At 43.9% G+C, this 22,047-nt stretch overlaps 1 protein-coding gene across 3 annotated transcripts; it reads left to right on the plus strand.

Moving 5' to 3' along the window:
• Window positions 1-263: 263 nt before the first annotated feature.
• GOT1 (glutamic-oxaloacetic transaminase 1) lies at window positions 264-20,923 on the plus strand. Of its 3 annotated transcripts, XM_036336385.1 has the most exons (10): window positions 293-529; window positions 9,161-9,342; window positions 12,423-12,530; window positions 13,536-13,659; window positions 14,113-14,225; window positions 14,345-14,449; window positions 16,249-16,399; window positions 16,485-16,650; window positions 17,388-17,530; window positions 20,138-20,923. In XM_036336385.1, exons 1-10 carry the CDS (start codon window positions 412-414, stop codon window positions 20,275-20,277), a joined length of 1,350 nt encoding a protein of 449 aa, XP_036192278.1. In that variant the 5' UTR covers window positions 293-411; the 3' UTR covers window positions 20,278-20,923. The 3 variants fall into 3 exon arrangements, with proteins under 3 accessions (XP_036192280.1, XP_036192278.1, XP_036192279.1); XM_036336387.1 differs by lacking the exon at window positions 20,138-20,923 and having other exon boundaries at window positions 264-529; window positions 16,485-16,691; window positions 17,388-17,522; XM_036336386.1 differs by lacking the exon at window positions 12,423-12,530 and having other exon boundaries at window positions 307-529.
• The last annotated feature ends 1,124 nt before the right edge of the window (window positions 20,924-22,047 follow it).

The raw sequence follows: 22,047 nt of genomic DNA on the forward strand, positions 1-22,047 counted from the left end.
CTCGCCTGCCACCGCTCCGATACCTGGAGATCCCCCGAAGGTCGATGACGAAGCCTCCGGGACACTCTGGTTGCTCGGCTCCGCCCCACCGTCCTCGGACGCCCGGAAAATGGCCTCAGCGATAGGACCACGCTCTGCCAATCAATATACGCCACGCCCCCAGCTCAGACGTAGTCCATTGCATTGGTGGTATTATGCCTCCCATCAGATTCTCTTCTCGGATTGGCTAATAACGTCTTGTGCGTCAGAAGCTGGCGATTGGCTAGCCGCGTTGCCAAGCTCCAGACGCGGCTCGACCATTGGAGGCCGCGGGCCCGCCCCGCCGGCTAGTTGAAGGTGAGAGTCTCCTCCAGCCGGCGCGGCTGAACCAGACCGAGCGGCTCCAGCCTCACGGACTCCAGCTCTCTCGCCATGGCGCCTCCGTCAGTGTTTGCCGAAGTTCCGCAGGCCCCCCCGGTCCTGGTCTTTAAGCTCACGGCCGACTTCCGGGAGGATCCGGACCCCCGCAAGGTCAACCTGGGAGTGGGAGGTAAAGATGCCGTGCCCAGGCGCGTGAGTTGCCCGGGGAGCGGAGCGGACCTAACCGGGGCTGTGGGGACTGTGGGAGGGAGAGGCGGAGGCCAGCTTGGCACTGGGGTAGGGGCCGCGGAGGGGCAAGATCATGGAGGCTTAGTTCAACCTGCTTATTTTACACATGGGTATAGGAGCCCCTGGCAAAGGGAGATGTGTCCAAGGTCACACAGAACAGATGTAGCGGCCAGGACACTAGCGCACTAGCGCAGTTTTCCCAATCCCCGTCGTTCCGTGTTCTTTTTAAGTTTATATATAATATATATATAATATATATATGTATATATATATATATATATATTATATATAATATATATTATTGATTTTAGAGAGGAAGAGAGAGATAGGAACATCAATGATGAGAGAATCACCGATCGGCTGCCTCCTGCACGCCCCCTACTGGGGATCGAGCCCGCAACCCAGGCATGTGCCCCTGACCAGAATCGAACCCGGGACCCTTCAGTCCGCAGGCTGAGGCTCCATCCATTGAGCCAAATCAGCTAGGGCCGTTCCGTGTTCTTTATACTACATTCTTCACTTCGTAAGAAGTGGGCGGCCAGAGATTGTAGGGAGAGAGGGTAAGATAGGGAGCCCGCTAGCCTTGGAGTCCTGTTGATGGGAAATGGACAAGGGAGAACTCAGCCCTGGGGAGCTTTGTTCTGAGCCGGTAAATATGTGAGTGGCTACCAGGTATCAGTCAGGTACTTTCCCAGGCCGTGTGTGTGTGTGTGTGTGTGTGTGTGTGTGTGTGTGTGTGTGTGTGTGTAGGGGGTGTTGAAGATGGGCTTTGTTTTGCCTTCAAGAAGTAGGTGTTAAGTGAGATAAAAAGAGATGGAAAATGCTTCTGTGGCAGGTTAATGCTCCCTGGGGGGACCTGGGAAGAATGTCCCAGCCTTTTAGAAGTGGTGGGAAAGGAGTAGAGAGGGTGGAAAGGAGTGGAAAGGCATAAGAAACTCATTTTCTACACATCCTTGCCTTCCTTTCTTGCTTGTATTTCTTGGACCTTGAACAGTTCAGAGCATGGGCTTCAGTTTTCTTCTTCTGCCAAGAAAAAGATTTGGACTTTAAGTGCCTCTTAAATTCCTTTAACTTTAATCTTCTCTGGGAAATTTTTATTTCTATCAACTGTCGTTTGGATGTTTGAAACTCCACACACTTTCTGGACCACATACAGAGTCCAGCCAGGAAGAAGAAAATGAATAGGGTGATGTTCTATGCTAGGGAACAGACTTTCCTAAAAGGAGTAGAATTTATATATATATTTATTGATTTCAGAGAGGAAGGGAGAGGGAGAGAGAGATGGAAACATCAAAGGTGAGAGAGAATCATTGATCGGCTGCTTCCAGGAGGCCCCCCTCTGGGGATGGAACCCACAACCTGGGCATGTGGTCTGACTGTTAGGTCCTGAAGGAGGAACACAGGTGGTCAGAGTGGTAAGGGATTATGAATTTATTCATTTATTCAATCATCTGCACACCAGGTGGCTGAGCTTGGATGCCTCCAGCACCCAGTGACAGAGTCAGCAGCTTTTAAAGGGGCTTTTTCTGGGCGGAGACTTCTTTATGGAATGGAATAATGGAATGTGGTCACCGCAAGTGAAATGTCTTCAGCAAAGGGACTGTCCATAGTGCAATGATCTGAAATGCCAGTTCCTGGGGAAGGGGTATCAATTCAATTGCTCAATCAAACCTAACACTGACCATGCCTGGGAATCAAACCGTGACCTCCTGGTTCAAGGTTGACGCTCAACCACTGAGCCACACTAGCTGGGCAAAGGAGTAAAACTTTTAAAAACAGACAGTTGGACTGTTTTGTAGCAGAGGGTGGCAGGAAGGCGGTTCAGAATCAGGCTTCCCACTGTGACTGTTTATGTCTGTGCATATGACCTGTTAAAAAGACTTCACCAAAGATTATGGGGGAGGGGTAAGAAAAAGCCATTAAAAAGTGAGGGTTTGTTGAAGCTGGTAATTTGTTGAAGCTGGGAAATGGGTACATGGGCATCCATTATGTTATTCTTGAAATTTTGTATATGTTTGACATTTTTCATAAGAAAGCATTTTTAAATCAATACTACATAGTTTCATCCACAAAATGAAAAGTGATATTTCTAGCAGGCAGCAGAGTGGGAGAAACATCGAAAGATTGCCTTGAATTGAATTAAAGTGGGTACCATTCATCCTCTTACTTAAATCTAATCCAAACTTCCAAGTATTTCTTGGGGCCAGATATATGGTGATGAACTAATATTGATGTTGATCTAAATATATATTTTAAAACCTCAGATTTTATTGACTAAGTTACCTTTGAATTGTCTTACAGGGCTTTTATGAGGATTACATACATCTAAAGTACACAACAGTTTCTGGCACATAAGTAGGAGTTATGTAAGGGTTAGCTATTGCTGTTATTGTTTTGGCATTTCTTTGGGTGGGTCACAAAAAATGTTGAATAAAAATTTTCAGTTCAAGAACTGCAAAATGAAAGTTTCTGGCATTGGTTCAGAAGTAAAGTGCTCATGCAGAGGAAAAGCACTCTCCCAGCCCAGACCAGTTGTGATTAGCTCAGATGCATAGTCCACAGCTCAGAAGTTCATTTCAACTGTGACAGTGCCTTTGTCATGTTTTCCAGGAACCCAAGAACTTCACCTCCTTGTTATGAGCAAACTAGAGGCCCAGTGCACGAAATTGTGCGCGGGTAGGGTCCCTAGACCTAGCCTGTGATCAGGGCCATCTTCCACCCGCTCACCAGTCCCCAGTCCCACCCCGCCGCTGCCACCCACCTGGTTCCCCTCCCAGTCCCCAGTCCCGCCTCGCTGCAACCCACCCCGGTTCCCCCGTTTGCCATCCAGCAATCGGAGCCTGTGGGCCGGGGGTGGGACGGAGAGGTGGTCAGTGCACCTCATAGCGACTGGTCGAGTGGACGTTCTGGTTTTACGCCATTATGGTCACTGGGCTTTTATTATATAGGATGATTTTTGCATTTAATCTAATTTCATGCTTACAGTGACTCTGGAGGGTTGTTACTATTACTGGTGAAGCAGGCAAGTTATATGGCCATTGGTGGTGTGGAGCTGGAATTCTAGGCCAGGTCTCTCACACTCCTGGGTCTCTGCTCCCTCCTCTGTTTTGGGTACTTTCAGGTGCTCCAGAGGCAGTCAGTGCACTGTAGTGGGAAGAGCCAGGAGACTTGGGTACAGATTCAGTGGCATGACCTTGGATGGGTTATTTAACAGACTTAGTTGGTGAAATGAGGAGGCAGGGCAGAATGCCCTTTCTCTAAAATTCTACTCTTAAGATTCACTAGCACATTTCCTGACTATAGGTTAGGATAATAATGTTACTGGCCTCTTCTGTTGACTGAGGATTAAATGAATAATGATGAAATGTGATGTGTAAATAAAGTGTTATGTAAATGTTATTTTTGATGATTACTGTGACCTGTCTTTTTTGTGGATGACAGGTGCACGGATAAGGGTCTAAATAAAGTAAAGTAGAATAAGAAGTCTCTTTTCAGCCTTTGTATGTCCTAGCTGTATACTCATCCCACAATATCTTCTTTGTGAAGGAAATGTTAATTAGTCACTGATTTTGAGTCACTTAACTCTTTTTCCTCCAAGTTAAGCTAAAGGCCAATGGTGGTTATCCAGCTCAAGTTCTAGTGATGTTGGACATGTTTTGAATAAATTGCAACCATAGTCTCAGTAGCTAGTTGCTACTTGCAGATTATTTCTCCAGGGAGTTTCTTTTTGCCTGACAATTTGCATAATTTCCTTATAGTTAGAGCAGAGCATCACATTTTCCACTGTCCAGTATGATGTTCTCTGAGTTGACAGTTTTACTGCTTCTCAAAGTTTCAGACAAATGGCTTTAGGCTGGGGAGACACGGGTCCAGCCTGAAGCAAGACATTCTTCATGGACTCCGGTCCATTTGTCAAGTAAACGTAGCTTTCTTTTGTTCCAAACTATACTTGCTTTAATATTTGTTGTCATTTTTAATGCGGGTTCTGGCATCTTCAGATAAAATCATTGGAGAGATGTGCTATATTAGGTGTTTCTGAGTACCCCTGGCCCTTTCCCCAGAACCTTTGTGCGAGAAGGGCCTTAGAGGCATATCTGCATGGGCTCTTGAGTGGGAATGGGTAAAGGAAGTGGAAGTCTTAGGAGGAGGAGAGGTGATGGTTTCATCTTTTAGTTCTCTATTTTGTTCCTTTTCGTCTGGAAAGCAAGACTGCTGGACTCACCTGAAACCTGTGTGACTCCTCTAAAAGGGTTTCTACCCAGGGATAGCAGCAATGCTGCATGGAGGTGGGAGCATGCTGATAAAAAGGCCACTCACACAGTCCTCTGGGACCTGCTTGCTTTGGGCTTTTTCTATACATCTATTATTCATAAAAAAGACACATGGATTAAGTATGACAGTCTGGTTCTTACAGACCTTGTGATCTTGGAAAATTTATTTAGCTTTTCTGATCTCAGTTTCTAGACCCCTAAAATAGGGATCACAGAATCTATATTGTGAGTTGTTACAAGAATTGAGAGTAAAAAGAAGTAAAGCATTTAGCATGGTCCCTCGTATGTGCTAAGTATTCAGTAGGTCCTTGTTATGACAATGGCTTTGGCTTCTTTACATCCTGAACTTCCCTGAAAACCAGACCCACATTTGCTATAGTTTGCTGGGTCTATCCTACAACCACCTCAAATGCAACATGTTTAAAACATAACTCATCATTTTCACCTTCCCCTCAACCTTTTCTTTTTTTTCTTCCCCATATGTTCTGTGTCTTGGTCAACACCACCACCACCAATCATTATCCCTAGAGAGAGACTTTGGAGTCATCAGGGACCCTTTCCTGGATCCTATATCTATTTACTTGGTTACTGTAAATATTTCTCTTTTCTCTGCATCCAGCACGGCTAGAGAGCAGTCCGGTTCTTGAGTAGGGGCTGCTGGGGTATGAGAAAATGAAAGAAAGAGACAGACACAGAGATGGAAGGAAAAAGCTGGGGCCGGTGGGACCACTGTCCTCTGATGGAGAGACAGGGACTCAGAGCCAATACAACGTGTTTATTTTATACAGCAAAAACCAGGAAGTTTTACTAAAAGTTAAGACAAAGGAGATTATGTTCATTCTTGGATCGTATTCATTCCTGGTGCTTGGCTGGATTTAAATAACAAAACCCACCCCCTGGCACCTGGGCTGAAGGTCAAGCTGACAACACTCCTGCCTCTGGCAAAGCATGTTTCCAGGACGTGGCTTTTCCAACATCACTGGCTTCAGCTAACAATAATTAAAGAAATGCCCATGTGCCTTCCCAGGCGCTCTCTACAGGTTACCTTCTGTCTTTTTTACCTCGTAAATCTTTTTTTAATTATCTCTCCTTTTCTTTATCCCTTCTGCTGCTCCTTAATTCAAGACCTCATTATTTTCCTTTGGGATTATTGCAGTAACCTCCTGGGCTTAATTATCTGCCTCCATCCTCCTCTCCAGTTATTTTCTATCGTGTCAGTCAAATGATCCGATTACAGCTGTCCATGTCACTCTCTCTCTGTCTCTCTCTTTTTAAAAAATATATTTTTATTAATTTCAGAGAGGAAGGGAGAGGGAGAGAGAGAGAGAGAAACATCAGTGATGAGAGAGAATCATTGATAGGCTGCCTCCTGCATGTCCCATACCGGGGACCAAGCCCACAACCTGGGCATGTGCCCCCTTGACCGGAATTGAACCTGGGACCCCTCAGTCCGCAGGCTGACGCTATACCCACTGAGCCAAACCAGCTAGGGTTCCATGTCACTCTCTTGCTTAAATGCTTTCAGTGGTTTGCCCAGTGAAATGAAGTTCCTTCTAGAAGAGACTCCAAGACTCTTTGAACCACTCGTTGGTATTCCTCCATTCCAATCATGAAAATGCAGATCCTCCAAAACATCTCTCCCAGCCTTTTGGACTTTGCCAGTGTCCTCTCTGTGCGGAGTGCTTGTCTTTCTTTATCTTTTACACCCTTTCTACCTCATTGTCTGCACAACCTCCCCTGACCCCTCACAGGAGAATTAATGGCTCTATGCTCTATGTTTTCTAGAGAGCAGTGTTTTATTTTATCCATCTTTGTGTAGCTACTTCTAGTCAATGCCTGGTCCATGATAGATTCAGTAAATCCTTGTAAGATGAATGAGAGAATAAAAAAATGGGTGAGAAACTTATTAGTCCAGAAACAGGAATAAAATCCCTTGGGCAGCAGGAACAGTGGTTGTTGATGTTCCAATCACCCAAGAGGAATCTGCAGCTCTGCCTCGTTAGGCCATTTAGGTGAGACATTGGGAATACATCTGGAACTGAACCTGGGGAAACAGCAGTGAAGAAGGAAAGGGAGGTTTAAATTGGCCAATTTCTCTTTTGTCACAATATAGACACACTGCCTCCCTGACACCAGTTGCATTAAGTATTTCTTAGAGTTGCAGAGTATACAATACTGGTAAGAGCAATAGTACTGTGGCTTTTTCTTTATCTCATTTTATTTATTTAAAACATACAATTTACAGATATTGTCTAGCCACTAAAATTGTGCTGTAAATTGCTCATATATATTTGAAAAATGCCCACTTGCCTTTATAATAAGAGATATGCAAATTAAAACTACTCTGAGATTCTATTTGCATTCTCACATTGGCAAAAAAACACACCACTCGGTGAGGCTGTGTCGGGAAGCAGACAGTCTTATATGTTGATGGTAGGAATGTAAACTGATAACATTTTGATGGAGGACAATTTGGACATGCCTGTCAAAAACAACAAATGCACATATTTCTCAGCCATTTCAACCTTGCATCTAACAGATATATTTGCACACGTGTAAGATGACGTATGTACAAGGTTGTTCACTGAAGTTTTGTAATAGCCAAAGATTGGAAACAGCTCAAATGTTCATCAGCAAGAGACCGGCAAAACAAATTATGGCACACTCATCAGTTTTGTGCTGTAGAAAAGAACAAAAACATTGTGTGCACAGATATAAAAAGATCTTCAAGTGGAAAAAGCAAGAAACAAAACTATATTATGGTATATGTTACCTTTTGTGTGAAAAGAGGGGGGACAAAGCTGTATTTCCTTGTGTGTGCATAGGGAAATTTCGGAAAAAGAAACTTTTTTTTCTTTTCTATGAAAAGAAATTAAGGACAGTTTATTCATGGAGTGAGAGTATTTGGAACTAGGTTAAATGGAGGATAAAGATGGGATGAGGGCATGTGAATATATCACCTATTAGAAAAATAGTTAATGACAATTAGTTTTTTGATAAGTGGAAAAAAGCACATTGGAAATTCTATATACAATCTGACTCATGTTTTATAAAAGAATATAATCATGTAAAATAAAGCTTATAAGGTTGTATACCAAAATTTTCATACTCCTTATCTTTGAGTGCTGGGATTACATGTTTATCATAATGTTTATTATTTACTTTCTGGGCTTTTCTAAATTTTGTACAGTCAACATGTGTTGTTCAGTAAATAATATCAACCACCCCACAAAGTGATTTTTTAAGAAAGTTAGGGATTAATATTGGGCAGAAATCAACCAAGTTAATCAGAACTACTCTAAAATTTTCAGCTTCAAAATCACTTGCAAAAGTACAGGCTTGTTGGAAACCTAAACATTCAAGCAGAGAGGCAAATGGTCCCAGCAGGAATCCTACTCAGAGAGATCACTGGCTTGGGTGCAAGCCAGAACAGCTGCCCTCGAAAGCCATAATCCCCAAATAAGCATAGGGTAGTATAAAAGGGGGGAGGGGGAAATCAGTTATAGGATAACTCAAAGTGGACAAAAAATACTTTTAGTGTAGAAGTGCTTAGAAATTTGATTGTAAGCAAGATTAAAGGTTATGAAATAGATGCATTTAGATCAATAAAAGTGTGAAGCACATGAAGTGGGAGGGACAGTTAAAATGGTAAACACTGAATGATGTCAGAACACAGAGAGAGGACACAGATGTGTTTCAGTGGGCTGTTGAGTGATTGTGTAACCAGTTGTTGGAATCTTCAGTCACAGGGCGTTTGCTTGTCATTTGTCCCATTTCTGTTCGTATGGGACAAGAGGAGGAGGTGGGTCTCCTTTCACACCCCTCTCTCTGCATGTTTATGTTTGAAGGTGCAGCTTTCATCTGAAGTAGCACCTAGCCTTTTTCTGGAAGCCTCTTGGGGCGATACAGAAGGAAGCAGATTGGTGGGTCAATGGCTATAGAGACCTCAGTGCACTAATAATACTGACATAGCATTTGTAGGATATATCATTTTAGTTCACTCAGTGCTTTCACATGCATTCTCTCACTCCATCAGGCTCTGATGTCCCAGTTTTATTTTAACATTCTATTTTTCAGTGATCATAAATTTAAGAACTGTAAGTTCTGTAAGGATAAGAACCATGTCTGTCTCTATTTGCCCAGCACCTAGCCCAGTGCTTGGCCCAAAGCGGGCAGTCACTTCCTGAACTTTAGTTTGTTTTGATCAAATGGTGATAGAATTTTCCCTGTTCATAGTTCCAAACTCTTATTTGGACAAAGCCTCATATAAATCCCTTATGTAACTCTTTCCCATGTTCTAGCTTATCGCACGGATGACTCCCAGCCCTGGGTTTTGCCTGTAGTGAGAAAGGTGGAGCAGAAGATTGCTAATGACAGTAACCTAAACCACGAGTATCTGCCAATCCTGGGCCTACCGGAGTTCCGGACCCATGCTTCCTGCCTTGCCCTTGGGGATGACAGCCCAGCAATCCAGGAGAAGCGGGTGAGTTTTTGGATGAGGATATATATTTTCTCTTTAGGAACTGTGAAGGTGAAAAAGAGGTTGAAAATTCAAGTTGTTTTAAAATGTTAGGTGTTATGTCTATTGAACTGTCGATGAATCAGGGATTAAGTAGTGTGACCTCAGGAACCTGATAGTGCAAATAATGTGCTTTTGTATAAAGCACAGCTTCTTCAATGGTTCACTTTTGCCCAGTTGATTATCAGATTTTAGCTACTGGGTTTGAAGCAGTCAGAGGAAATGCCAAGCTAAGGGAATATAATGGATTGATCAAAAGACTAGGGTCTGGATCCAGCTCTGCCACTCTTTTGACCATAGGCAAATCACTTACCCCTCTGGCCCCTATGACTCATCTACGTGTTACCGAAAGACTAGTTTGTGGCTCCTGGTCTCGTAAGGCTTTTATCAGATTTTCGAAATGAGTCTGTGGCCCCCAAAAGTTCAAGAACCACTAGTCTAGATGTTCTCTGAAGTTCCTGTCACTTTTACTGTATCCTTTTATTCTTCTAGCCTTGGTCTCAGCTTCTCTCATTTCAGTGCTTCCTGGTATGTAGTCTGTGTATAACTAGAGACCCTTGGAAGAGGAGCACATTTGGAAGCAGCCAATGAGAGAGGCTCTATGTGGCAGGAAGTAGTTTGGTGGAGATTCCCAGTGTTGTAGGGATTCAGAGAAGAAGGAGGCTGGTGATGGCCGAAGATGAGACTTCCACTGAACCTTGGGAAGTGAGACTACAACGCTGGTTTTCAACACTGGCTACGTTAGTATAAACTGGGGAGTTTTTAAAAATATACTGATGGCTGGACCCAACACCAGACCAGTTAAATCAGAATCTTGGAGGGTACCACCCTATCCTGCCCTTTTACTACCTTCCCTTCATGGGCATTTAAAACATTTTTTTTTAAATCCAGTATATTTTTATTGATTTCAGAGAGGAGAGGGAGAGATAGAAATATCAATGATGAGAGAGAATCTTTGATCAGCTGCCTCCTGCACATCCCACACTGGGGATTGATCCGCAACCCAAGCATATATACTGACCAGTAATTGGACCGTGACTTCCTGGTTCATAGGTTGGTGTTCAACTACTGAGCCATGCTAGCCAGGCAACGGGCATATTTTTAATAGCCCTCTAGGTGATTCCAAAGTACAGCAGGATTGAGAACCACAAGATACAGAGGGAAGGTATTTGTCTGAAGTAGTGGGAGTTCAGGGCCGGAGGTAAGAGGTAAGCAGGCCTCTATGTAAAGAGACCTATCTGATCAGGCAGGCTGGTTTTTAGCAGCCCGGGCTAGGGAAGCCACCTTAAGGTTTGAGCAGAGGAGTTACCCAATAAAAGTGCTGGAAGAAGATAAACTTGGTTGTGTGCGTAGGAAGGGAAAGAGCTCAGGTTTTTGCAATAGCTCAGTTAGATATTATGCAATTTAAACCCGCGGCCCTTATCGCTCCCCTGGGCCATTGTCTAGTGCGCCCTCATGAGTGGAAGGGACCACATCTTGGAGACACCTGATTTATCCCCACATGCTGTTACCCATATGCTCTGATAAACAGGACTGCAGGGTCTAGTGAAGGTTACACAGGGGCACATTATTATGTGTATCAGAAGGCAGTGAGGCTCCAGGTCGGTGATTAGGCAAGTAATTAACTTAATTAGGGTGACTCACTTCAAGGAACTGAAGGATAATACTGGTAGAAATGGAAGAGTTTAGAGATTATGGGTGGCATTGGGACATTGCTCTGACATTCCAGTGTTTCCATAGAGGGAGAGGAGTGTCTTGATAAAGTTTGAAAGTGGGGAATTTTGGCAACTTGGGATTCTTTCTGAGGTGCTGTTGATAGTTGGAATTCTGTTAACAAATGAAAGCAGAGATTCTGTGTTGGGGAGTTTCTTCTCCTAAGACTGCACACTCTTACACATTTATTAACTGTTGGGCAGACACTTGTTCCTTTGCCCAACACTCCCCATTATTGATCACTTAATGCTGTAAGACTTGGGGCTGTTACTTGTGGAACACAGCCCTCCCTCTTAGTCTAGTGCATTTCATATTTTCTTTTTTTAAAATATATTTTTATTGATTTCAGAGAGGAAGGGAGAGGAAGAGAGATAGAAATATCAGTGATGAGAGAGAATCATTGATTGGCTACCTCCTGCACACCCCCTACTGGGGATTGAGCCCACAACCTGGGCATGTGCCCTGACTGGGAATCGAACCGTCACCTCCTGGTTCATAGGTTGATGCTCAACCACGGAGCCACACCACCTGGGCTTTTTAAACCATTTTATCGTAGAAAATTTCAAATATCTACAACAATAGATAAAACAGTGTAATGAGCAAACCTCCATGCATCCATCACCTAGCTTCAACAATGATCTGTATTTGGTCAATCTTGTATACCTCCCACTGCCCTGCCAAAGCTGAATTATCTTAGAGCCGATCCTAGACACCACCATATATTTAAAAAAAAAAATTATTTTAAAATTTTACAAATAATACATGAAGACATTTTTATTTTTAAAAGACAACTTACAGGTTAGGCCACAGTCCCTTTGACCACTATTCTCCATAGCCGAGGCCCCTCCACAGAGGTTGCCACTGTTTTTAGGTTCCTTTTATTTAGATAGGCTTTTCCATGTACTCTTTTCCTTTCTTTCTCCTTAATCCTATAGACATAGTAAGCAACATGTAATTTATAACATTTCTCTACTGAAAGAGTTATGCTAAAACCTCGTTTAAATCATGAAAGGGCAAAATCAAAGATATAGAGGCAGAACAACAATGGGTTAGTGACTAGCGTGAGAAGACCTGGGTTGATGTCCAGCTCTGCTACTCACCACCTGTGTCTTCTTTGGCAAGCCACTTCTCTGAATCAGTTTCCTCATGTAAATTTGGGATCTAGAACTTATTTCATGGGATTGTATAAGGATAAAAAAAGAATGTATGTGAAGGTATTTGGTAAATGGTAAAACTTAGGACTTTTATTATTGCCCCTGTGAGGTCATTTTAAGATGAGATGAAGCTCAAGGAGAGAAAGTAGTATTCACATGTCACCTTTGTTTCATTAGAATATATGTCTAAGGATTCCTAAGCCTGCATTATGGAAGGAGAAAGCAGTATTACAGATTGATGTCAATGGCAAGCTGGAACATTATTTTCCAGGCTTCTGCTGGAGGGCAGGTTTTTTTTTTTTTTAAAATATATTTTTATTGATTAAGATATTACATATGTGTCCTTATCCCCACGTTACCCTCTACCACCCCCCGCTCATGCCCTCACCCCCCCCCCCCCCCCCGTTGTCCGTGTCCATTGGTTAGGCCTATATGCTTGCATATAAGTCCTTTGGTTGATCTTTCCCCCTTTTCCCCCTTACCCCCACCCTCCCCTACCTTCCCTCCAAGGCCCGACAGTCCAATCAATGCCTCTTTGTCTCTGGATCAGTCCTTGTTCATCAGTTTATGTTGTTCATTATATTCCACAAATGAGTGAAATCATGTGCTATTTATCCGCTCTCTAGTTCCATCCATGCTGTGGCAAATGGTAAGAGTTCCTTTTTCTTCTTCCTCTTCTTAAAGAATACCTTTCAGCATTTCATATAATGCTGGTTTGGTGGTGATGAACTCCTTTAGCTTTTTCTTATCTGTGAAGCTCTTTATCTGACCTTCTATTCTGAATGATGGCTTTGCTGGATAAAGTAATCTTGGTTGTAGGTTCTTGCTATTCATCACTTTGAATATTTCTTGCCACTCTCTTCTGGCCTGCATGGTTTCTGTTGAGAAATCAGCTGACAGTCGTATGGGTATGGAGGGCAGTTTTGATCTTGGGATGGGTATCAAAGGGATTGGGGGTGTGCCCTCCAGGGCACACCCTGATGTGGCCTAGGTATGTTCTCTTCTGTATTCAGAAGGGAAGTTCCCCTCAGAGTCAGACTTCAGACTTCCCTAATGCTCATAGTTGGTAACTTTGAGCAATGTGCTTCAGTTCTCAGCCTCCATTTCCACATTTGTAAACATGGGCAAATAACAGTATCTTCTTCATGTAGGTGTGAGGTGTGATGAGACAGTACATTTAAGGGCTTAGCATAGAGCAGGCACAAAGTAAATGCTCATCATTACTGTATTTTCCCCGATATTTTCTGACTCCCCCATTATCAACCAGTGACCCTGCTTCTTCTCTTTCAGGTAGGAGGTGTGCAGTCTTTGGGGGGAACAGGTGCACTTCGAATCGGAGCCGAGTTCTTAGCGCGATGGTACAATGGAACGAACAACAAGGACACGCCTATCTATGTATCCTCACCAACCTGGGGTGAGTTCTTTAGGTGTATTCAGAGGAGGAACAAAGAAACTAGGGGCAGTTATCCTCATGATTCTCACTGTTTACCCAGAAAATGTAATCCAGCCCTGGATCAACTGACATTTAGGAATGGCTTCAGCAGTGGGTTTTGGCAGGACACGCGTAATATGATGCTTAAATTCACATTAGGAATACTTTTTCCCAAGACTCTTAGTAGACTTATGTTTTCATGTGTGTTAAAACTTCCCAGAGGAGGCATAGAATGTAGATATATAGGGACCATTAGGATATAAGTTTAGCATGAAGAAGCCTGGTTGAATTTGTTTTTAGTTACAACCATTCTTAACTCCTCACCTCGGTGTCACCCAGTGGACATTCCAGGGCCCTGGAAGTTGACTTGTGTCCTTTACAATTACACCTCCTGTGATTATAAAACCATTTACATTTTTACCCCTTTGCTTGCAGAGAATCATAATGCTGTGTTTACTGCCGCTGGATTTAAAGACATTCGGTCCTATCACTATTGGGATGCAGCGAAGAGAGGACTTGACCTCCAGGGTTTCCTGAATGATCTGGAGGTGGGTGATGAGATGATAAAGCAAGCAGAACCATAGGGAGCAGGGAAAAGTTTTTGGATCAGTTGATAAGCAAGAGAGTCCTGCTCGTGTCCAAGCTGATGTAGCTTCCCTTTCCTCAGAAAGCTCCTGAGTTCTCCGTCTTTGTCCTCCATGCCTGTGCACACAACCCAACTGGAACAGACCCAACTCCAGAGCAGTGGAGGCAGATCGCCTCCGTCATGAAGGTAACTAACTGCCTTTCCAGAGCCTCTCTTAACAAGTAGTCTGTATTAACATCTAATGTGTCAGAAGCCATGCCTATTTACTGGAGAATATGTAAGTGGAGAAAAGCCTGAAGAAGAAAATAAATATTAACTGTAAATCCTGTTATCCAAAGGAAGCCAGTCAATATTTTGGTGCAGAATGTATGGTGTTTTTTTTTAATGTAGTTACACATATAAACATATCTGTTTTACAAAGGCAGGATTATTTTGTCTAGACCATTTTATAACATACTTTGTCTTTGATTTGAACTCCCTTACATGTCATTAAATGTTTTGTAGCATTGTTTTCCATGCATAGACATGTCACATAGGGATTGACTAAATTGGTTGATGGACATTAAGATCTCAGGTTTCTTCCTCTTATGAACAATTATGTAATAAAACTCCATTGTGTTATTTCTTTGGAGTAACTTTCTAGATTGGGATTTCTAGTTTAAAGTGCACATATGTTCTTTATTAAGGTGTTTAAAAAATACTCACTGGGAAACTTATATGACTGGCAGCATGGGGATATACTAGTGAACAAAGCTGCCCTCAAAGAGCATACACAGCCTGTTTGGGGAAACAGCCATGTGAGACAGTTTTGTTGGTGGGGTTATAGAGAGGCACATAGACCGGACTTTAGGAAGTATGTATGTGTGCGCGGGGAGGGGTGGTATTGCGGAAGAATCCTTCCTGGAAGTGGTTTCCATGTTGAAACTTGAGGGATGAGGACAGGTGGGGGCTGGAGGGGCAGGGATGTCCCCTGTAAGGGGAAGAGCATGGCCAAAACCCAGGTGTAGAGGTCATGGCCCGATTAAGGAAGTGAAAGTGATTCCTGGCCTAGATTCCAAGGGCTTTGGGGGAATGTGAGTCATGAGGCTAGAGAGGTAAATGGGGACCAGAGCCTGTGCTGCGGCACTGACTTCATTCTGAGGGCAATGAGGAGCCATGAAAACCTTTGATGTCATAGAGTGACATGATCAGATGTGCATTGTCTTCAAGTCACCTTGGCTACATGGCAGGGAATGGATCAGAGGGAGTCCAGATTAGATAGGCTGGGAGAGTAGTTAGGGGGCTATTATTATAATCCAGGTAGGAGCTGATGGGGACCTGAGTGAAGTGGATGGCAGTGACAGATGTGAAAGGATTCTAGAGCTCCCAGGAGACAGGAGTGATAGAACTTGGAGGGTGATTGGATGTGAGGGATGAGTTGCAGAGGCAGGACAGGAGGATGCACCTTAGCCGCTGGCTTGGATGGTTGGATCAGGGAGGTGGTGCCCACATAGAGAGTGAGCCCAGAGGAGGAGCAAGTTCAGTGTGGGGAGCCCTTTGAGGAGACCGGAGTGATAAGAATAGAGAGTATGCAGTGTATTTGTCCAGTAGAATAGCCCTGAGGTTACGAAGAGGCCTTGGGGATACCAAGCTGACATTTGACTAAGCTTATCACACCAGGAATTCATGGGAAAGAATCTGCCAATGTAGGGCAGACACTGCCTCCATGCCTCCATCCCTAAGCCCTGTTGGCAAGGTGGCATCATGATGCTCTGGGGAGATACACTTAAAAAAACAAGGTTTACCGAAATTGTTAGATTTAGGGGTTGGTGTTTAGCTGAACAGAGAAATAGAGATGTAAAGTGGTGATTGGATGCAGAAAAGAGAGAGAGAGGAGAAATGGACAGTTTTAGAAATTCCTTCCAGAAACAGTTGGGGATGAAAAGCCAGTGTCTGAGGTTGGTTCCTGAAGGATGTCCTGCCTGACTCACTTTCCTTCCTCGCAGCGCCGGTTTCTGTTTCCCTTCTTTGACTCAGCCTATCAGGGCTTTGCATCTGGAAGCCTAGAGAAAGATGCCTGGGCCATTCGCTATTTTGTGTCTGAAGGATTCGAGCTCTTCTGTGCCCAGTCCTTCTCCAAAAACTTCGGGCTCTACAGTGAGTGCTCTCCTGAGTTGCAGCCCCACCCTCCACCCCTGCCCCGATCAGGGCCACCATGGCTAATTCTCATCTCTGTCTCCAGATGAGCGTGTGGGGAATCTGACCGTGGTTGCAAAAGAACCTGATAGCATGCAGCGGGTCCTTTCCCAGATGGAGAAGATTGTGCGAATCACTTGGTCCAATCCCCCTGCTCAGGGAGCACGGATCGTGGCCACTACCCTCTCTAACCCCGAGCTCTTTAAGGAATGGTAAGGGACTCACAACCTGATGGGCAAGGGGTTGCAGAACAGTAAGTGCCCCATTACATTTAACTGTCTCTTCCTCTTATTTTAGCAGAGGCAAGACATAATTACTTCAGCCTCTTTGAATCTCAGATATTTCTATGAAATAGGGCTGCCACCTACACTCACGTGCATAACACAACACTTGTGCCTCACAAGCACTGGGAACATAGGAAGGGACACTCGAATAAATGCAAGTTTCCCCCACTCTCCCACCATCTAGGCTTTGTCCCCTTAAAGTGGGGAAACAGGAAGGAATTCCTGATAGGATAGAATATCCAACTTCAAGTTAGTGTGACAATTTGGGGGCTCTTCATTCTTAACGTTACATATATTTTATCTTATTTGAAACAGTAATTTTTATATAGTAGCTAAGTCTGCAATCTCTATTTAATGAGTCTTGATAAAATATATCATTCTGCCTAGATCAGCACCTAGGTGAAGTCTGAGTTAAAACATAAGTGGTATTACAGCTAGTATACCCAAGGCTAGAACTGAGCTCCATCAGTGAATATATTCCATTCCTTCTGCTGGTAACCATATCTCTTTGGCCTGTATATCCCCCATCCAGGCACCCACATACCATAACAGGCAAGTGGTAGTCCCATTTTCAGCTTATAGATTGAATTGTGGTTTTTAAACATCTGTGTTTTCATGTATTATGTCTCCGATCTGTATTGGTATTTATGTTACTGTCCACTCAGGAAAGGTAATGTGAAGACAATGGCTGACCGGATTCTGACCATGAGATCTGAACTCAGGGCACGATTAGAGGCCCTCAAGACCCCTGGAACCTGGAACCACATCACTGAGCAAATTGGAATGTTCAGCTTCACAGGGTTGAACAGTAAGTGCTCCCCACACCCAAATGCTCACTATTGGAACCAGCACTCCTCTCAGTCAGTGTCCTTGGACTTGGCTCCATTAGCTGTTGCCTAATTGGTCATCGAGAACTTTAGACCAGAACAAGTTAGGTTTTCTCAGTGTGTCCCATCCATCTCTTAAACTCCCTGGGTCTCAGAAGAGCATGATTGTGGTCTGTCCTGCATCCCATAACGAAGATATTTTCATTTTTGTTGCCTGGGAAGTGGCTCAGAGCCAGCTGGGATGTAACAGGGTTTATGGCTTGGAGCCTTGATTTATGAAAGGTCTGTTATAAATGCTTAGGTACCCTTTGGGTCTTCCTTAGTCCTAAATATGAATATTACATATGATTATTCAGGGACCTAATTTTTTTTTTACTTTATTGACTTTTTTTTTAGAGAGGAAGGGAGTGAGAGAGGTAGAAAGAAACATTGATGTGAGAAACATCAGTCAGTTGCCTCCTGTATGTGCCTTGACTGGGGATTGAACCTGCAGTCTTTTTGGTGCAGGCTAACCCCCCAACCAACTGAGCCATCTGGATGGGCAGGGTGTTGCGGCCAGAGGTAAACTGAGTGGGGGGGTGAAAGGATTAAGGAAAGACAGATAAGAGAATGAAAGCTGGGTCTCGGTGGGACGCTGCTCCCTGATGAGGAGACAGCGCCAGCGCCCACAAGCCGTGTCTTTATTTTATAGCAGATGCCACGAGGCAAAGTAGGGGCGTGATCACGTTGTTTACAGCATTCTCCTGAGTTCCAACCCCACTCAACTATATGCACCTGAACTCTACCACAAGGCACGTGGGGTTATGTGTTTGGACCATAGGTTCAAGCTTATAACCACAGCCGTTGGCTATGATTGTGCTGAGAGGGCCCTGACCTCCAGCTGGGACTTGCACGTGGCACTGAGAGGACCCTGTCTTTTCATTAGTCCGAGGCTTGAACCTGGCCAAAACACTGTAGCCGCGCCCCATAGCAGGGACATAATTTCTTAACCAGTCTTTCCTAGTCTCTTAAGCATTGCCCTCAAAAAAGAGGTTACAAAGTTATCTTTCCATGTCATAAACAAAAACTTAGATTGATAGTTGGAATTAAAAGATGATTGAGTGTCCAGTGGGTAGCCTTGAATGATCTTGGTCAGCCGTCAGTAGGGCCTATTTGCAATTGGCTGTCCCTTCCAGTGATAGAGGGATCGTTCATTTAATAAGTTATTCCCGGGCACCCACTGGCCAGGCCATATGTTGCAGACATGGCCACTCACCTGCATGTGGAGCTTGTGTGCCTGGCTTGGTAGTAATTGGGACATCAAAGGTCCTGGAAGTTACTATAAACCAGGGCCACCAGAATGCCATCTCTCTCTCTCTCTCTCTCTCCCCCTCCCTCCCTCTTCCTAAATCAATTTTTAAAAAGATGAACTGAGTTAATATAAAGTGCTTAGAACACTGACTGGCACAGGGTTTGCTCCTGATTATTATGATTTTGTTACCATCTTAGTTTGGGCTGCTATAACAAAATACAGACTGGGTGGCTTAAACAACAGAAATGTGTTTCTCATAGCTCTGGAGGCTGGGAGGTCTGAGGTCAGGGTGCCAGCATGGTCAGGGCCTGGTGGGGGTTCTCTGCTTGGCCTGCTGGTGGCTGTGTTCTTGCTTCATGCTCACAGAATGGTGAGAGAGCACGCTCTCTTTAGTCTCTCTTGAGGGCACTACTCCCATTATGGGGCTCCACCCTCATGGCCTCATTGAACCTAATCACCTGCCAAAGGCTCCACCTCCCAATACATCACATTGGGGTTAGGGTTTCCACCTGCATTTTGGAGCGACACAAGCATTCAGTCCATAACAATTATCATCCCATTCCCTCAAATGATGGTGTCTTAAGGGTACAAACTAGACAACAATCGTTTGAAATTCTCTCATGGCCTTGCAACAAAGCAAAAAAGCTCTAGAGATTGTGGCATAAAGGAAGTACAGGCAGTCCCTACTTGCTCTATCCATGAGAAATTCTGCAAACACATGGGAAAGTGCTCCTGTTTATGTTTGAATGAGAGAGCTAAGACATGTCAGATCAGAGAGGTGTCTGCAGGTTTCTAGCCCGTTGGTTAATGCACACAACATTTATCCAGCTCCTCTCATGCACGGGGCCTTGTACAATATACTGTGTTAATGAAATGTTCAAGGGAGGTTGCTTCTAGGTGCTCAGGGATAAGCAAATTCAGGTTAAGGAAGAGACGAAAGAAGCACTTCATAACCAGTTTTTTGTATCAATGGAATGTTCTGAAGTCTGAGGGTTGTTTCAGTTGATAGCGTGTCCTGTGAATGGGATGTGCAAGGTTTGGTTGGGAGGTAGTCCCAGATTAAAATTCCCATGAGGAGGAGCGCTATTAAACTTTTTGGGGATTAGAAAGTCAGCTAATACGACTAGTTTTCAGAATCGATGGAGGATTTTTCCCTGTGTACAATTGGACAAAATAGCTTTTTTGGTTTTTCTTCTCTGTATTACGAGGCAAAGAAGGAAAACTAAAATTGTCATGGAGTTTCTGAGGCTTAAAGGATTCCTACTACTCTGATTATCTCTCTTTTTGTTTTCAACAGCCAAGCAAGTTGAATATCTGGTCAGTGAAAAGCACATCTATCTGCTGCCAAGTGGTCGGATCAACATGTGTGGCTTAACCACCAAAAACCTAGATTATGTGGCCACCTCCATCCATGAAGCAGTCACCAAAATCAAGTAAAGAGGTACCACTGAAACCAGCACCACCAAAGCGGCCCTCCGTCGAGTGTGTTCCCTGCCTGCACAAGTCTAGTTGTATACATCATGGATCAGACTATTGCAAGACCAAAAGGCTGCTCTGGTGAGGTTGGCCCCACTTGAAGAAAACATCTCTTGAAAAGAGATGCGGCCTGGGTTAGAGCCTTTCTGAAGGCCAGAGCAAATTAAGCTTTCTGTTTAAGAAGAATAAAGCGGTACTTTGATCATGAGCTGTAGATATCTTGCTCCCTTGCTAGAAGCCAGAGTCTTGCCTGTGTCACTTGTGTGCTTCTATGTGTTGCTTGACTCTGTACAAAGTCTAGTCCCAAAGATCAAGTTGTCTGAAGAGCCATGTGTAATTGTGGGTGTTGGCTGTCAGTAAACTCATCACCTCTACCCAGAGTGTCTGTGTCCCTGCTCTTTCTGCATGGTTGTGTCCCTAGCCCTAAGCTTTAGTTCTTTAGGGCAGCTAAGGTACAAAATATATTTACATTACATGCACACAGTTAACTAAAAGTTTCACAAAACAGTATATACTCTTGCTACATGCAGTGCATTCTGATATTTTCTAGTCCATTCTATTCTTTTATGTTCCATTTCACTAAAGAAATAAAAGTGCTAAGTGCTGATTGAGACTCTATGTAATTGATTTTGTATCCACCAGTAGGTTGTAACCCATGGCTTAAAATGAATGCTATAGCCCTGGCCGGTTTGGCTCTCTGGATAGTGTGTCGGCCTGAGGACTGAAGGGTCCCAGGTTCGATTCCGGTCAAGGGCATGTACCTTGGTTGCAGGCATATCCCCAGTGGGGGGTGTGCAGGAGGCAGCTGATCAATGCTTCTCTCTCATCGATGTTTCTAACTTTCTGTGCCTCTCCCTTCCTCTCTGTAAAAAATCAATAAAATATATATATAAAAAGAATGCTATAGAGCCCTAGCCAGTTTGGCTCAGTGGATATTGGGTTTTCTTGCGGACTGAATGGTTCAGGGTTCGATTCTGGTCACGGACACATGCGCAGTTGTGGGCTTGATCCCCAGTAGAGGGCATGCAGGAGGTAGTCAATGATTCTCTCTCATCAATGTTTCTCTCCCTCTTTCTTTCTGAAATCAATAAAAATATATATTAAAAAAAAGAATGCCATAGAGGGATGTACTAGTTGCTAAAGAAAACCTAATGTGTTCTTGTAACAGGCTTACCATTGGTGAACGCTTTGCACCCCAGCTCTTTGCCAGTTTTCTGGACTTGTCCTTCAGATGCCAGCTGTCTTATATCACTTAAGACCTTGGACTTCATGGATTCCTAGAAGGGTTGACATCACTCAGGGTGATTCTAGATCACAGTCCCGCCCAATGCAGTGGAGCACCTCCTAGTCAATTAGAGCCACTTGAACATAGATCACATTTTCCAGAGTCCAAGGAACTCTCCCCATACAGTTCTGTAGAATTTGAGTCTTGAGTTTGAAAATATTGAAAGATAATTCTAGTTATTTTAACAGGATCTGCCCCTTTCTAACGTGCTTTTGGGTTGATATAAAATCCTAGTCTTGAGGGCTGATTGGTGTCTTAGAATTCATTAACTCCAGCCTCTCTCAGGGCTATAGTCTCTGCCATATTGTCCCTGACCTGTTCATTTTTAGGAGGGGGCGGGGCGGAGAGCGGCAGGTTCTTTCACTACTTGGTGAAGCATCCCATTCTATTGATGGAGTACCTTAAAGAGATCATTTACCTTGATTCAGATTTTGGTCTTTGTCCTA

Source organism: Myotis myotis, unplaced genomic scaffold, assembly GCF_014108235.1.
Source record: "Myotis myotis isolate mMyoMyo1 unplaced genomic scaffold, mMyoMyo1.p scaffold_m19_p_15, whole genome shotgun sequence".
NCBI lineage: Eukaryota > Metazoa > Chordata > Mammalia > Chiroptera > Vespertilionidae > Myotis > Myotis myotis.

Excerpts from the sequence above, each read along its gene's own strand:
- GOT1 (XM_036336385.1), top strand. The coding sequence starts at position 412 with ATGGCGCCTCCGTCAGTGTTTGCCGAAGTTCCGCAGGCCCCCCCGGTC. Across the intron at positions 12,531-13,535 it reads TTCCAGGCTTCTGCTGGAGG|GTAGGAGGTGTGCAGTCTTT; the intron begins GCAGGTTTTTTT and ends CTTCTCTTTCAG. Across the intron at positions 13,660-14,112 it reads TGTATCCTCACCAACCTGGG|AGAATCATAATGCTGTGTTT; the intron begins GTGAGTTCTTTA and ends CTTTGCTTGCAG.